The 16,656-nt window shown below is 38.5% G+C and overlaps 1 protein-coding gene across 11 annotated transcripts in view; it reads right to left on the bottom strand.

Moving 5' to 3' along the window:
- Positions 1-16,656, bottom strand: part of FAM114A1 (family with sequence similarity 114 member A1) — a 111,341-nt gene that overhangs the window by 80,309 nt on the left and 14,376 nt on the right. For all 11 annotated transcript variants that reach the window (XR_012131760.1, XR_012131761.1, XR_005057077.2 and 8 more), the window contains exon 3: positions 12,829-12,916. Coding sequence is in view for 8 of the 11 variants with exons in the window: in XM_073237735.1 (XP_073093836.1) it covers positions 12,829-12,916 (88 nt within the window). In the remaining 3 variants the exon portion in view is untranslated. The remainder of the gene's footprint in view (positions 1-12,828; positions 12,917-16,656) is intronic.

The raw sequence follows: 16,656 nt of genomic DNA on the forward strand, positions 1-16,656 counted from the left end.
CAGAGCCTAGCATAACAGGTATTCAATAACCATTTGGTAAATACAAAGCTGACTTCTTATTCTCCACCCCCAACAACCCTTGGCCTGTTGAGAAATAGTACTGTCTACATTCTATTCTGGAGTGATTTTTTTTTTCTCCTCAGAGGCCCCTGTGATGAGCAGCTATAGCTTTTCTTAGAGAGTTCCCAAATGGAATGAAAATATTTATAGTCTACTGATGGTCCTAAGTGGCTGTTTGAATTCTAGAAGGAGAAACAGGCTGCCATCATCAGCTCACACCACCTTAGCACACAGAGAGAAATGAAAGATTTCACTAGGGCCATGGCTAACATCAGCTGTTAAACCCAAGGTAGCAGCAATATTAGGAAGAGTCCCAAGTCATGGCAGGATTTGAGAGCCAAAAAAAAACATATAGTCTTAGAAAGCACTGTTAATTACCAATTCTCCACTCCTGAATTAGAGAAAGACATGGATGTATCCCAAACCCAAATAGTAGTACTTTTACCAGTTGTAACTTTATCAGAACAATCTTAACATAGTCAGGACATTGATATTTACCAACTAGGCAAAGGACTAATTACATCACTGGGAATCACCTGTCACTATACATCATTTAGAAATTTATTTACAATGTTTACAACATCAATTACATACAGAAATATATGTCTATATTCATGTGCAGCTCATTAGACATAGTTCAAATTCATTTCTGGCTTAGTTGGAAAAAAGATGCACTATAGCTGCTAAAACTGAGTTGAATGAATTCTCTCTAGCTTCTCTAGCATTTCAATAGAAACTTAGGAGGGTTCCAGTAACACATTTAAGCTGTAGGATACAATCATCTAACTTAGTTATATACTGAGTCCATCTTTTAAAAACACATGTATTTTCCAAAAGGAAGTAATGCATATCCAAATCTTAATCTAAATTCTCACGTAGATTTCTGAGAGCTAAAATCAAGAAATAAATGCATTTGAAAAGACTGGGAGGTATCTGCTACATCTTCTTTGCATAAACCATACAAGAAAGATGACTTCACATCCTTCCCTGAGACCATTCAAGGTTTAAAGAATCTTATTGCCATTATCTCCTTTTTGACCTTCTGTATCCCTTGTAAGTTAGGGCCATGTCTGATTCTTTGCCTAGGGAAGAACAGCTTCTCACCATCTCAGAACACAAATGATTATAAATATGTATGCGTAAGCCACCCCTAGAAAAATCACTTTGTTTCTGGAAGGAATCACCATTTTCATGTGCATATAAATGAGATGTGTCTAACAGACATGACAATAGGCTGCTACTCCTACACACACACACACACACACACACACACACACACACACACACACACACATGAACACACACATACACGAGCCACTGTAGTGAGGCATAATTGATGTACAAAGACTTGCATCTATTTAAGGTTCCTACAATTATATTTTCTGATTAACAATTATTTTTTCTGAACTCTTTTGTTAGTTAAAGTACATTTTTACTGCATTCTACTAGAAATAAAAAGCTATGGTTTTTCATAGCTAAGGTTAAGACTCTACACCACACCCTACTTTGAAGAATAACTTCTAACACTTTACTTAGTGTGACATCTAGTGCCCAGAACAAGGAAGTAATAATAACTTCCACTGGGAAATTATTCATTCTGAGATATTGATTAGGTTCTACCGTAGAAAAATAACAAATAGGAATAATACTATAGGATATAGTTAATGGATCTTTTTCCTTACATGCCATCATGAACCCTAGTGTCCTCACAGAAATGTAACCCTTACAAATACCACGGTTCTAAAGATGGAATATTCTCCACCTCTTGACTTACTGCAGTAAAAAGAAGGTATTATAAAAAAGATAAGAATACTGTATGAATGCTGTGATACCATATCATTTTAAAACAAATGTTAAATGATCAGCTGGTGTTTATTACCTACACCCTAGTGGAAAGTGCTGTACAGTTAGGAGCCACAAGTCTTGTGGAGGAATTTTGGTTCCGTCATTTATTAGCTGTGTGATCTTGGTGAGTTACTTGACCTTTCTGAGTCTCTCCTTTTGTGTCTTCACTGAAGGTTTGTAACACCTACCTCTCAGGATTTTGCAAGGTCACTGAGGAGAGAAATGTGAAACCCCTGGTATTGGTCAACATTTATTGAGACCTTACTGTATCCCAGGCATGGAACTAAATATTTTTAATACAGTAAACTATCTCATTTAATCTTCTCATTATGAGGTAAGGAATATTATACCCATTTCACAACTGAGAAAATGAGACCTGATAATATGAAGTTCCACATCCAAGGTCCCAAAGCCACTAAGTAGCAGAGGTAGGATCTGAACCCAGTCCTTCTGATTCTAGAACTCATATGCTCAGTCACTAGGTTGTATTAAGAAAGCTTTACATGCCATTTACAAAGTTGATCAAATGTCATTTTAGCCCCATTTCTATAACTTGTGGGAAATCAGATGCTTGATCAGGAGCTTCTTCATCTTTAAAACATCGGTTTATGCTGAAATTAGCTTGACTTGCCTCACCGTGCCCAAGCAGCAGGGTGAGGGGCACCTCTGCAGTGAGACCTTCCTCTCACCCTGTCCCTCCCCACCATGCCTTGGACGGGCAGAGGCTGATGTTTGTAGGGATCATCTCTGGCTGTGCGGATGCAGATCCCAAGACACTGTGCTGCTATCATACACCTCCAGTTTCATATTTTTCCCTAAGAACACTGTGATTTCACAAGCTCTCTTCTCATGAATTCCACCAAGTTCAAAACCCCACTGAAGTGCTCCACCCTTTCTAGAGTATGAAGATACTTGGTGGTGGGAGAGTACCTCTGACCAAGAGATAACTTAGGGGAGCATCAGCAGCTCTAGGAAGCACCCAGCTGCTTGCATGGCTCTACTTTCCACTGGTCCCGGATGGCAAAGCTCCCCCAAGGAGGGCACCAGCTACGTCATTCAGTGGGTTTCCCCCTTTCAGATTGTCTTAACTTTTAATAAAACATTTGCTTCTCTTTCATTTTTTTTTCTTAAGTTTTCTTTTTAAAAATGAATATGTACCCAGGGATGCAAGGATGGTACAACATTCAAAAATCCATCAACATCATCCACCACATAAACAAAAAGAAAGACAAAAACTACATGATCATCTCCATAGATGCTGAAAAAGCATTCGACAAAATTCAACATCCATTCATAAAAACTCTCAACAAAATGGGTATACAGGGCAAGTACCTCAACATAATAAAGGCCACATATGATAAACCCACAGCCAACATCATACTGAACAGCGAGAAGCTGAAAGCTTTTCCTCTGAGATCAGGAACAAGACAGGGATGCCCACTCTCCCCACTGTTATTCAACATAGTATTGGAGGTCCTAGCCACGGCAATCAGACAAAACAAAGAAATACAAGGAATCCAAACTGGTAAAGAAGAAGTTAAACTGTCACTATTTGCAGATGACATGATATTGTACATAAAAACCCTAAAGACTCCACTCCAAAACTACTAAAACTGATATTGGAATACAGCAAAGTTGCAGGATACAAAATTAACACACAGAAATCTGTGGCTTTCCTATACACTAACAATGAACTAATACAAAGAGAAATCAGGAAAACAATTCCATTCACAATTGAATCAAAAAGAATAAAATATCTAGGAATAAACCTAACCAAGAAAATGAAAGACCTGTACCCTGAAAACTATAAGACACTCTTAAGAGAAATTAAAGAGGACACTAACAAATGGAAACTCATCCCATGTTCTTGGCTAGGAAGAATTAATATAGTCAAAATTAATATAGTCAAAAAGCAATATACAGATTTGATGCAATCCCTATCAAATTACCAGCATTCTTCAACAAACTGGAACAAATAGTTCAAAAATTCATATGGAGACACCAAAGACCCTGAATAGCCAAAGCAATCCTGAGACGGAAGAATAAAGTGGGAGGGGATCTCGCTCCCCAACTTCAAGCTCTACTACAAAGCCACAGTAATGAAGACAATTTGGTACTGGCACAAGAACAGAGCCACAGACCAGTGGAACAGAATAGAGACTCCAGACATTAACCAAAACATCTATGGTCAATTAATATACAATAAAGGAGCCATGGACATACAATGGGGAAATGACAGTCTCTTCAACAGATGATGCTGGCAAAACTGGACAGCTACATGTAAGAGAATGAAACTGGATCACTGTCTAAACCCATACACAAAAGTAAATTCAAAATGGATCAAAGACCTGAATGTAAGTCATGAAACCATAAAACTCTTAGAAAAAAACATAGGCAAAAATCTCTTGGACATAAACATGAGCGACTTCTTCATGAACATGTCTCCCCGGGCAAGGGAAACAAAACCAAAAATGAACAAGTGGGACTATATCAAGCTGAAAAGCTTCTGTACAGCAAAGGACACCATCAATAAAACCAAAAGGTACCCTACAGTATGGGAGAATATATTCATAAATGACAGATCCGATAAAGGGTTGACATCCAAAATATATAAAGAGCTCATGCACCTCAACAAACAAAAAGCAAATAATTCAATTAAAAAATGGGCAGAGGAGCTGAACAGACAGTTCTCCAAAGAAGAAATTCAGATGGCCAACAGACATATGAAAAGATGCTCCACATCACTAGTCATCAGAGAAATGCAAATTAAAACCACAATGAGATATCACCTCACACCAGTAAGGATCACCACCATCCAAAAGACAAACAACAACAAATGTTGGGGAGGTTGCGGAGAAAGGGGAACCCTCCTACACTGTTGGTGGGAATGTAAATTAGTTCAACCATTGTGGAAAGCAGTATGGAGGTTCCTCAAAAAGCTCAAAATAGAAATACCATTTGACCCAGGAATTCCGCTTACAGGAATTTACCCTAAGAATGCAGAAGCCCAGTTTGAAAAAGACAGATCCACCCCTATGTTTATTGCAGCACTATTTACAATAGGCAAGAAATGGAAGCAACTTAAGTGTCCATCAGTAGATGAATGGATAAAGAAGATGTGGTACATATACACAATGGAATATTTTTCAGCCATAAGAAGAAAACAAATCCTACCATTTGCAACAACATGGATGGAGCTAGAGGGTATTATGCTCAGTGAAATAAGCCAGGCGAAGAAAGACAAGTACCAAATGATTTCACTCATCTGAGGAGTATAAGAACAAAGGAAAAACTGAAGGAACAAAACAGCAGCAGAATCACAGAACCCAAGAATAGACTAACAGTTACCAAAGGGAAAGGGACTGGAGAGAATGGGAGGGAAGGGAGGGATAAGGGCGGGGAAAAAAAAAGGGGGCCTTACGATTAGCATGTATAACGTGAGGGGGCATGGGGAGGGCTATGCAACACAGAGAAGACAAGTAGTGATTCTACAACATCTTACTACGCTGATGGACAGTGACTGTGAAGGGGTATGTGGGGGGGACTTGGTGAAGGGGGGAGCCTAGTAAATATAATGTTTTTCATGTAATTGTAGATTAATGATAACAAAATAAATAAATGAATGAATGAATGAATATGTAAAAAAAGACAACAAAATCTCATAATCTCACTTCCCTGATAGATCTGGTTGATTATTAAAATAAAAAGATTTATAATATTAGCAAATTCAAAAGTATAGAAACATAGACAACAGAAAGTAAACTATATACTTTCTCCCTATATAGTAAACTATATAGCTTCCACTGACATCATAGGCAATAGAGTCTAGGACCTTATAAAGGCCATGGAAATATCTAAAACCTGAAAAATATTATTGGTTCTAACAGACATGAAAGAAAAACTACAAATTAGAAATTAAGTACTATTTACTTAAATGTATTCAAAGGTGATATTAGGTCAACTAGTCAACTACAGGTTCAAGTAAATTAAACTCTTACATAGTTATATATGTTATATATAGTTGTATATGTCATATACTTAATGAGGCATGGAGCTGCGTTTTATTATATTTGCTGTGACCTAAGGACTTCCAAAACGAGGAGCGCTTGGAGTTCTTCCAACACTCAGAGTGGCCCTGCCTTCCTATCTCCTTCTCCCTACGCCCTTCTAAAGGTAACAACTGTAACATTTGTTTCTTGTGATTCCTTTCAGGAAAAATTTAGAAAAGCATATGCCTATGTATACGTGCTCTGGACCTGTTTTTTTCCACTTCACAATACACAGTGGAGGTCTCAGCACATGCAGACGGCAGTGTATGCAGCCTGGAACCAGTGTTCATCCTTCCTGCTGCAGTGGGGAGTGTTGTCTGCTGCCAGCTGTCAGCTGAATGCCTCCCTTTGTAAAGCCCTTTGCCAATGGAGAATTGGTTCCCCCAGGGCTGTACTACAGTGACTGGTCAATGGGGGAGTTGGTGATGCAAAAGCTTGGCCCTGTGCATTCATGGGGAACATGTCTGAAGAGCCATCCCAACTTCCCAGCTCCCTATGGGATAGGCTGAGGCCTCTGTCTCAACTGCAGTGCAGTTCAGCTTCTCCCTCAGCCCTGTTCTGCTTCCCAATCCTTCCTTCTCTTGCAAGGTTTGCTCCTGAGAGCACTTCACAGTCAAACACCAGCACATGAAGCCCGGCCACAGTCTTTCTCCTGGGCACCCAACCTAGAGCACTGATCTACTTCATTCTTTTTAATGGTTGCATAGTATGCATTCCACTGAATGGCTATATCACAGTTTAATGCTCTCTACGATTGTTCCAAGTTTTTCACATACGCCTGGTGAATTCCCTCACATCTTTCAGGTCTTTGCTAAAATACCATCTCATTAAGGTCTACCCCTCACCACCCTTTTAAAACTTTAACCTGTACTCCCTACTCCACCTTATATTTTTCATTGGCTTACTACTTTCTAGCCATCTATATAATTTTCCTATTCAGTTTGTGCACTGTTTATTGTCTATCTTCTTTAACTAGCATGTGAGATCTACTAGGGCAAGGGTCTGTCTCATTTGCTCACTGTTTTATCTCAACTGCCTAGGATAGTGCCTGGTAGATAAGCATTTGCTGAGTGAATTCTATATTGAACATCTCTGTGTGTGTATATATATATATATATATATATAAATGAACTTTTGCAAAGGATCAACAATGTAACTGCTTAGTGTGTGCATTTAAAATTTAGTAATGCTCATGGCTTTTCTGAAAGTTGTACTAATTTATACTCTTCTTTGGGTGAGTTTTCAAGAAATAGAACAATTTAAAAATACTGACTATATTTCGTTCTCTTCTAGCAATGAATTCAATATATTATAAAACTCTGTGAGGAGTATTTGTTTAGAAAAGCACAGACGTTGTGGTTAACTAAAGGGAACTTCAATGTAGCACAAAGAGCAGTCAATCAACCTTCCTTCTGAAAAAGTCTTCCCTCCCCATAACGATGGTTGATGTCCACTCTGTAGCCAGATACTCACTTCTCTTTAGATTCCAAATTGAAGAAATGTGTTTCTGAACAGATAGTGTTTGCCTAGTTGTCAAACAGAAATTCATTAACCCCCTGGGCCTTATTCATAGATTGTAAAGAATTGTGAACAAACTCCAAGATTGTATCAATGATCATTGAGAATTTTCATATCATTAGCAATGTCACCTTCAAAAATGCATCCATGTGATTTTGATAGTGATTTACCCAGGTAGGAGTTCTCACTGTAGTACCATTTTGACAAGTTTGCCTCTCTCCGTAATAAACACTGTCATTATTTCTGACAGTGCTGGTAGAATGGTTTCATTAAAATGCACAGAAGGAAAAAACTAACTCCAGGAGAAGATGGGGAAAGGGGAGCAATAGTAACTTTGAAAAGGTAAATTGCAGATCAGATAAACCTCTCCCTCTGCAGGTACTCTTGCATAAGGTGATCAGATGCATAAAACTGTCAAAACAGGAATTTTAAATAAACTTTTAGGACTTTTGTGGTATCCAGAAATAAAACTGCTCTGTTCTACAACAGAATCTTTAGCTTGGTATATCAGTATATGTTTTAGCATTGTGGACTTTCATTTTGATTATTGGTCTATCACTTAGCTTGGCCATATTTTCCAGGCATAAGTCAGGTCTCTAAGATGCTTGTGGGAAATCACATCTGATTCTCACAACATCACTTTGAAATTATCATCAAAAATTTTCCTTTTTACATTTTCCATGCTCCTCTGGTTTCTGCCTAGGTCTTTAATAATAACCATTTTCATTGTATTTTATCAACTTGTTCAAAGGCATGGGTGGCAGGTGATCAAGTCTTAGAATGCGATGGTAGTGGAGGAAATGTGTGAGTTATGGCCTCTCCAAAATAATTGTTGGTTGAGAAATGTTTTATTTTATACAGTATTGGGAAAGTCACTTTTTCTCATTTTCCTTTAACTTTGGGGCCAAGAGAGTGAGGCAAAAGACAAAATATAAAGATACAGAGTAGCAAAAAGGCAATTTTCTGTATTTTTTCACTAGCACAGTGAGTACAAATTTCTTTCTTCTTCTTTATATAGCCACAGACTATGGAATCATCATATTCCAGCAGTTGGAAGGAATCAGAATTTCTCAAGTTCCCCCATCCATTTATTTTCAAACAAGGAAGCTGAGTCTGAGAGAAGTCAAGGGCATGGTGTACTTAGTGACAGTCCTTTAGTCAGGACCAGGTCTCAGGTCTTAGGACTCCTGATGCAGTGCTCTTTCCAAGAGAGTACCATTTCCAAAGATTTCCACTCTCCAATTACTTTCTTGCCAACTCTAAACAGTTCTAACTATTGTGAATGTAGTTTTTCAGCAACCATAGGAAGTACTGGTTTCTATTTCCAGTGCTCAACTGACAGCTCTGTGTCCTGTTTTGGACTATGTCTTTTGCACTCCTGTCTGTAACTGGAATTACTCCAGGGTAATATGAGGTTTTTTGAGTGTGAATCAGTTGCAATGGAATACGTGGTTATTTTCTTTCTTTACTTCCCACAGGCAATCTATAAACCTTCAAGAGCTCGTCTACTGCTGCAAGTGCTCTGTTTTCCCATGAGTTTCTTTGCCTTGTGATAATAACCTGCTGATGCTGCACAGCCCGAGTGCATATTATGCTTCTCTTAATCTCAATTTAGCAGTTCAAAAACCACAGACCATAACCCAGGATGGCACCCTTAACTTCTTAAAGCCTCTGTCCACAGATGGTTGAACCCTATTCCAGCCCTCTGTTAAGGGCTGTGAGTCCAACTCTAGCACATCTCCATTTGCAGGACTCTTGTTACCTCTGTTTATCTTTTGACCATTGACTGTTTCTAGCCTTGGATCTACAACTTCAGCCTCCCCTTATGCTACAAGTTCTACTTGTCTATCAAGGCCGCAAAGATACTTTTCTAAGGTACATACTGCTATTGTTTTAGCTACTATTACTATGTAAAGTCACAGCACATCTTGACCAGAAATCTTCAAAATATGCCTCAGGGACACCTAAGGGATGGTATTTAGTTACATTGCTATTACATTCATTTGGGTTGTGATGACCAGTGGTGATGAACAAGTTTAATCTCTACTTTTCTAAAGACAGTTTCAATTGTCAACAGGATTCTGTCTTAGAATGAGCATCAGCATTTCAAAATGTCTTCAATCTCTCCTGTGTGTGTGTGCCTTTTGGCCATTGTGAGTGAAACAAGAGAAAAATACCAAGATTCAAACACCTTTCAAAATTCCAACATGTAGTAGAACCATGAAAAAGACTCAGTCTCTGCAGTTGGTGGTGTAACTGATAGGGATTTCAAACAGAAAAGGGAAGTATGGTAGGCAGTGCTGAGAGACTGCCCCCAAGATTCCAGCCGCCTGGTATACACAGCCTGTGTAATCCCCTCTCCTTGGAGTGTGGGCAGAATTGTAAATATGATGGGGTTTCACTCCTCTGATTGGGTCACATTGTATGGCAAAGACAAAGGGATTTTTCAGATGTAATTATGGTCCTTAGCTGAATTTGAGTTAATCCAAGGAGAGCTCATCCTGGATAGGCCTGAACGAATCAGGTGCACCTTTTAACTGGGCCTTCCTAAAGGGGGAGAGATTGAGATTGAAGCAGGAGAGATTGTCCTGCTGGCTTTGAAGAAGGACCTGATGGCAGCCTCTAGGAGCTGAGAGTGACCCCAGGCCAATAACCAATAAGAAAACCAGTGTCAGCCCTACCGTTGCAAGGAACTGAATTCTGCCAACAACTTGAATAACCCTGAAACATTAGATGAAAAGCAGCTAGTTGACAACTTGATTTCAGCCTGGATAAGTCACTAAGCAGAGAAACTAGCTATCCTGTACCTGAACTTCTGACCCACAGACTGTGAGATAATTGGTGTATGATGTTTTAAGCCTCTAAATTTGTTACACGGCAATAAAAATGATTACAAGAGGGTATACTGAACTCCATTCTGATATTTTATGGGATGATGTGCCAATGCCATACTCTCTCAGAGAAAACATGCCTCCACCAACCACAGGCAGGAAAGTGGCCATAATGGCTAGTACAGTGATCATGCTGGCCCATGGGCAGTGATCTCCCTCGGCTCCTCTGGATCAGTTACTGCACAGAGCCAGGTAAGAACCATCAGAAGTTTTAAGTGGTTGTGACATTAACAAGATACAACATTTATCATTTTTCAGGTGCCTTCGACAAAGGGGAAACTTCAAGAATAACACCAAACACAAGCACCGGCTACATATTAAGACGCTGACTTTAGACCAACTTAAAATATGAATGCCTACCAGTATGGGGTGGGACTTGCCACAGGAATCACATCCTGCTTTTTAAGCAGTATAAAACCAGCATCATCTACAGGTTATGCTTGAACCAGGTAACAAAACCCAGAGGCCTTAGAGCACAGGCCACTGGACCAAGGCTGCACTAGGCAATATTCGTGCAAAGGTCAGATTACAGCAGGACATCTAAGAAGATAATGGAGAGTAAATTCAACAGGCAAGCTGTCAGTTAGTGGATGGAAAACTTTGTAAGGATCCAGCAAAGCCCAAAGTCAAACGATGAGGGGTAGCCAAGGACTGATGAGAAACAATAGCAAACAGACCAACCGGGCAGAGCAGTTACAGGCAGGTACACCTGTAAGTGCACAAAAACACATGTAAGTAAGTGCTACCCCCAGGACAGTTGATTTTTGTATTTCCTGTGGAAGGGATTTATATGTAAAATTTTAATGAGAAAGTAAATGGTAAATCCTTTGTCTATAATAGAAACTTCTGAAGCACAGAATTCATTATAACCTGGGGCAGTTCTGGGCTTCATTATATCTGGAAGCACCCAGAACACTTTAATGTTTTACGACATGAGCCATGAGGAGAGCTGTATCATTTGGTGACCATATTACATACTGTTCCATGACTTAATGTCAATTTCAAAAACTTTTAGACTCTATACTTTCAGTTTTGGGCTCAAAAAACATGCCACTCCCAAGTGCTGTCAGTGACAAGATTCAATTGACAGCCACTAAAAACTCAAATATTTTCTCTAGGAAGCAGGATGCCTGCAGGTGCTTGTCACCCTCTTGTGAAGAGACTCTGTCCTGTTCAGAAAACAAAACAGGCTCCTCCACTTTAACTTCGTTAATTTTGCCAGCTGTATTGAAATATCCATGGCATACCTCTCTTCAACGACAGAGAGGTCAACATTTATTTAGCCACCATCTACTTCTTGCCAGAGCTCTCCTGACATCTGACAGACATGGAAATGGAGAAATGCAATCTATCCATTCTTCCAGGCAGTTTAAATTCTATCAGATTAAATATCTGGCCTTTAAACTGTTTGTGACCATACACTGGAGTGGGAAAGAGACCTTCAGGCCTTTGTCTCCCTTCCCATCCTTCCAGGTTTTAGGAGTAACCGAACTGGACCAGTTCATGTCCCATCATAAGATGGCCATGGCCTCGAGGGTACCTAAGTCAGCTATGTCACCTGCGGCTTCCCCGTCCTTCTCCTTACTCTCCACCTTCAGCATGAAATGCCTTTGCTAAATTATCTTAGACACGTCACTGTTATACCTTCAGTTTTCATGAAGAATGTATACAGGAATGGTCACATGAAGAATATTTTGGCAAACGTGCACTGATGAAGACACTGCCCAATATATTTTCTCTTTGTATAGGAGCCAATACAAGAAATTTCTTCAGAAATTTAATACCAGGGAAATTAATTTATCTAGATAAACTAAGTTTTGGCTTGTTGTTCAAAGATAAATAGATAACCTATTGGTAGCTGAGAATCTCAGAGTTAAGGTCAATGCTCAGCTACAGTGACTCTATTAGTTTAGGGTGTGTGTGTAATAGATATCCTTCACACCTGCATATTTGTTAAGTTTGTATTTCATTGCTCTGTTGTCCAAGTGCCTTTTGTGGACACACCTCAAATCCTTTTAGGGAGTAGGTTAGTTACACATTTTAAAACATTACAGCAGGATGATAAATACAAGGCTTGAAGGATATATTATAAAAGAGAATATATTATAAATATACTATAAAAAATTTTATATTTTAAGAAGCAATATAATATAATGTTTAAAAACCATACAACTTGGTTCAAATCTCAACCCAGCTACTCCTGACTTTGGACAAGGTCTTAGCCCATGATTCAGATTCCTTATCTCTAAAATGGAGGAAATAGGAATCCGTCCTTACAGGGTTAGTTTGAGGAATAAATGTATTAACATACATGAAGTACTTGGAACAGTAAGCACTAAAAATGACTTGCTCTTATTATCCCATGGGCTAATGTTAAACTCTCTCAAGCACATGGTGTGATCAAAATGTCATATCCTATTAGGTATGTGAACTTCATCCATTTAAAAGCAACATATAATGCTTACCTACTGTGGCTGATGCTGATGAGAGCAGAGATTTGCCCCAGGAGCCCCAGCCTGCCCATCCTCCTCCATGTGGAGGGGAATCCACAGCCTGTAGAAACAGAGATTAGCCACAAGATCAGCAATTCAGTTTATCCCTGAGTGGAGAAATACCCATTGGTTGAAATAAAAAGAAAAAAACTTTTAAAAATCACCAACAACCATTTCTCATTGGCTTGTAGTTTACATGGGCCATAAAAGAATATACCAACCCACATTTTAATATGTACTTTGGAAGCAAATTGATCAGAAGTGGTGTTGGCTTCTGAGGACTTGGCTTGAAATGAGAAGACAGGGTTTGATACTAACCAAGACCCAAATCTCCCGTTATCTGGAAGACAGGGACCAGGGTGGTAGAGGGAAATGACTTAATACATCAGGGCAAAGAGTGATTTGAAAATTTCAAACTCAGGTGTCTTTTATATAGCTGAACAAATATTCTCTTAAAGGTATAGTTAACTTTCAAATCTCTGGGGTGGTAGGAGGGAGCTTTGGCATGGATGACAGGCAAAGCGTCCAGAAAAATATCAGTAACCTGGGGATAGGAAGCAGCAACAGGTCAAGGTGTCTATTCCATTCACAGTGACCTCTGTAACTATGTCGCTCACTGTCCCTGGGCTCTGTGGATTCGAATTCTTTTGCCTAGGTATTGGACTGGGACTGAGAGATTCTGTTTCAGTTTGAGCTGGAAGCTTGAATAGAAGATGAAAACTCAGGCAATGAAGGGTGACCGTATTCTATCCACCATGCAGACTACGGATTAAGAGAAAGCAGAGTGAACAGAATGCAGGAGATATGCTCAGAGAAGCTGTCTGAATCCCTGGTGGCTTCTCAGTCTCTGGTTCTTGTCTTTCAAGGCCCTGCTGCCTGCTGATCTTTGGGTTCCATGAGATTCCTCCACAATCAGTCAGTCAGTCCAGCTCTCTTTTTTAAAAACGTTTTGTTCACTGATGTATCCTCAGAGCCTAAAAGAGCACATAGCATAGGAAGAGTACATGGCATTTATTTGTTGAATAAATGGCTGACATTCATCCATTTTCTTAGGTGTACAATAGTTCTTCTTACTTGCACCAATGAACCCTGACTCAATTAGCAGAACCACAGCTTTCCCTTATGCAGAAATACATTCTAGAAAATGGGCAAAAATACATTAGGAGTTAATACATTAGGAGCTGGAGAATCACAGCTCTTTCATAAGAAAGGAAGGAAGGAAGGGAGGAAGGGAGAGAGGAAGAAAGAAAGTTAAGGAGGAAGTGAAAACTACCTACAGTCTGCAAATTTTGTAACTTTTGACCCAAGCCTGATCCATTAGTCCCCAACTCCTTCCATCTTTGTTGGGTAAGGGTGGTCATATGAAGCAGTATTAATCACAGACAGAAAAGGGAAAATTTTTGCTTTCACGATAAATTACATAGCTATGGATGGTTTCAACTGTCCCCCCTCCCTCTTTCCTGTTCTGAATGTGGACATGATGCCTGAAACTGAAGCAGCCCTTTTTGCTGTCATGAAGGAAAGGCCAGGGAATCACAGGGTCACTGATCCTGACACTGCTGACCTGCTAAGACAGTATAAGTAGTTTCCATCTCCATCCTTTCTGTTAAGTGAAAAAAAAATTGCTAACTTGTGAGCTACTATATGTTGGATTTTTGTTACTTGCACCCAAACACATTCCTAACTGATTCACCTAAAAAATATCAAGCACCATCCATCAGTGTAGACTACAGGGCAAAAGAAAAGGTTATGGAATTAAAGTGCTTGGGTTTGACTCTAGGCTCTACCATTTTGGGGAACAATTTCTCAAGTCTTTAAAGCAATTATTTACTCGTTACAAAATGCAAGGTATGGTAGCATCAGAACCAATAACCTCACAGGGTTATTGTGACAATTAAAAGAAATAATTCATATAAAGCTCTGACCATAGTGCCTAATAAATACTCCATCAATGTTAACTGGTAATAATAATAAGAAACTAAATTTTTAACACTAAGAAGCAAAAAGCTTTGAAAGTTGGCTTCCAGGTTTTTTCTGTCTGGAAACAATGAGAAGCTTGTTAATATGAATGGAAACACTCATGATTCATGACTATCTGCTTTAATTTTGGTGTCTACATTGATTTACTTCACTTCTACAATGGAAGCAGTGGCAATTTTATACCATCATGAAGACAGCTGTAAGTTGGTGATTAATATCATTCTTTCATGGGACAAATCACTACCTGTGTGATTAGGGAGAGTTAATACACTTAGGGGTGAGAACTTCTGATAATACTTAACATACTCTGACAGCTGGTAATTGACTAGAAAATGGAAATAAATGTTAAATGAGTCTAGAAATTTTTGCAGTATGATGACTTCAATTGCTTTATTAACAAAGTCCCTTTGACATTGATCTGTGACCTCATGATCAGCTACAAAGAATATTTGTGTCAATGGCAAATACTCAAATGATTAAGTGTGCACATTTAATATAAAAACCATATAAACTAGATGTTCAATATGAATTATAAATATATCTCATCTTGAGTATTGTCTCCACTTTACATGGCTTTAATGCTGCACACTTACGAGACTATGAAGTAGGCAGCGTGGATCTACTAAGATCTCCCATTACCAAATACAGTTATTGTAAAACTTTTTTCTCACACTCACCCCACGTAAACCCCTCCACTTCCTTTAACAGACAAGAAATCTTCACATCCTAATTCACAGAGGAAACAGAAGCCACCTCATGAGAACTCTCTTCACTTCCTGCCTCCTCCCCTAAACTCTCAGAAGAATGACATCATATTACAACAGCAAATCAGACTTGGAGTGATCAGAATCAAGATTCCATCAAATTCAAAGTTCCTTAAATAGTAAAGACATTTGCATAGCAGCTGTTCCATTTTAATAAAGGTATTTATCATTACATAGAAAACACATTTATTTATTTCAGGCAATCAAGTTCCAAGGTATCATTCAATAGAAAAAAATGTACAAATCTTAGAATTCCATTAAGGTCAAAAGTCTGTGACACTTAGATGGGAATATAGGTGCTGTCTTACGATCAAAGATCAACCTGGTTGTCCTATATTTCCTCAGATCAAGAATCAAATACTAATTCTAATATTCTAATTTGCATAACTTATAGCTAGGAGTGTTGGCAATGGGAGCTGTGAAACAAACCCTTTTTAAGTTTCCTAACTCATGACAGAGCTGCTCTAAAAAGGGGCTCAGGGGACATTGGAGAGAAGGTAAATTACTCTGGATCCCTACAGTTCTGTCAAAATATTTGCTTGAAAATGGCCTGAGTTATTTTCAGGTAATTTTCTTCCTTGGTGACTATGAATCATTCAATTCTGAGAAGATTTAAAATTAAATATAGAAAGTCTTAAAGCACCTAAGTCATGTTACTAATATTTTCATGAATATTTGGTCTCTTCTTTACTATTAATATTTAAGGAACTTGACCGATTAGAGTGGCAATTTTTGAAAACCAATTTAAAATGAATAACTGAATTATTAGACTTCTGATTTTAAGTTGAAATCATCCTAAGTTTATAGTTTTATAACATCTAAAAGGTCTTTAGGTCCACTTTAAAAATTTAATTTAGTAGATTTATAGCAATTCTTAAGTTCTCAGCAAGGTTTTGTTTAAGTCCATAAATGAGATACTTAAAAAGGAAATAGGATATATTACATTTGTGAATGGAATATAAAAATATTTGAATATGTTTAAACTGGTAAAAAGGACCAAGCATTAATCAAAAACTCCCTTGAAAGTGACTGTTCAATTTTGCTAGACTTCTAAACA

Source organism: Manis javanica, chromosome 5, assembly GCF_040802235.1.
Source record: "Manis javanica isolate MJ-LG chromosome 5, MJ_LKY, whole genome shotgun sequence".
In the NCBI taxonomy this organism is placed as follows: domain Eukaryota; kingdom Metazoa; phylum Chordata; class Mammalia; order Pholidota; family Manidae; genus Manis; species Manis javanica.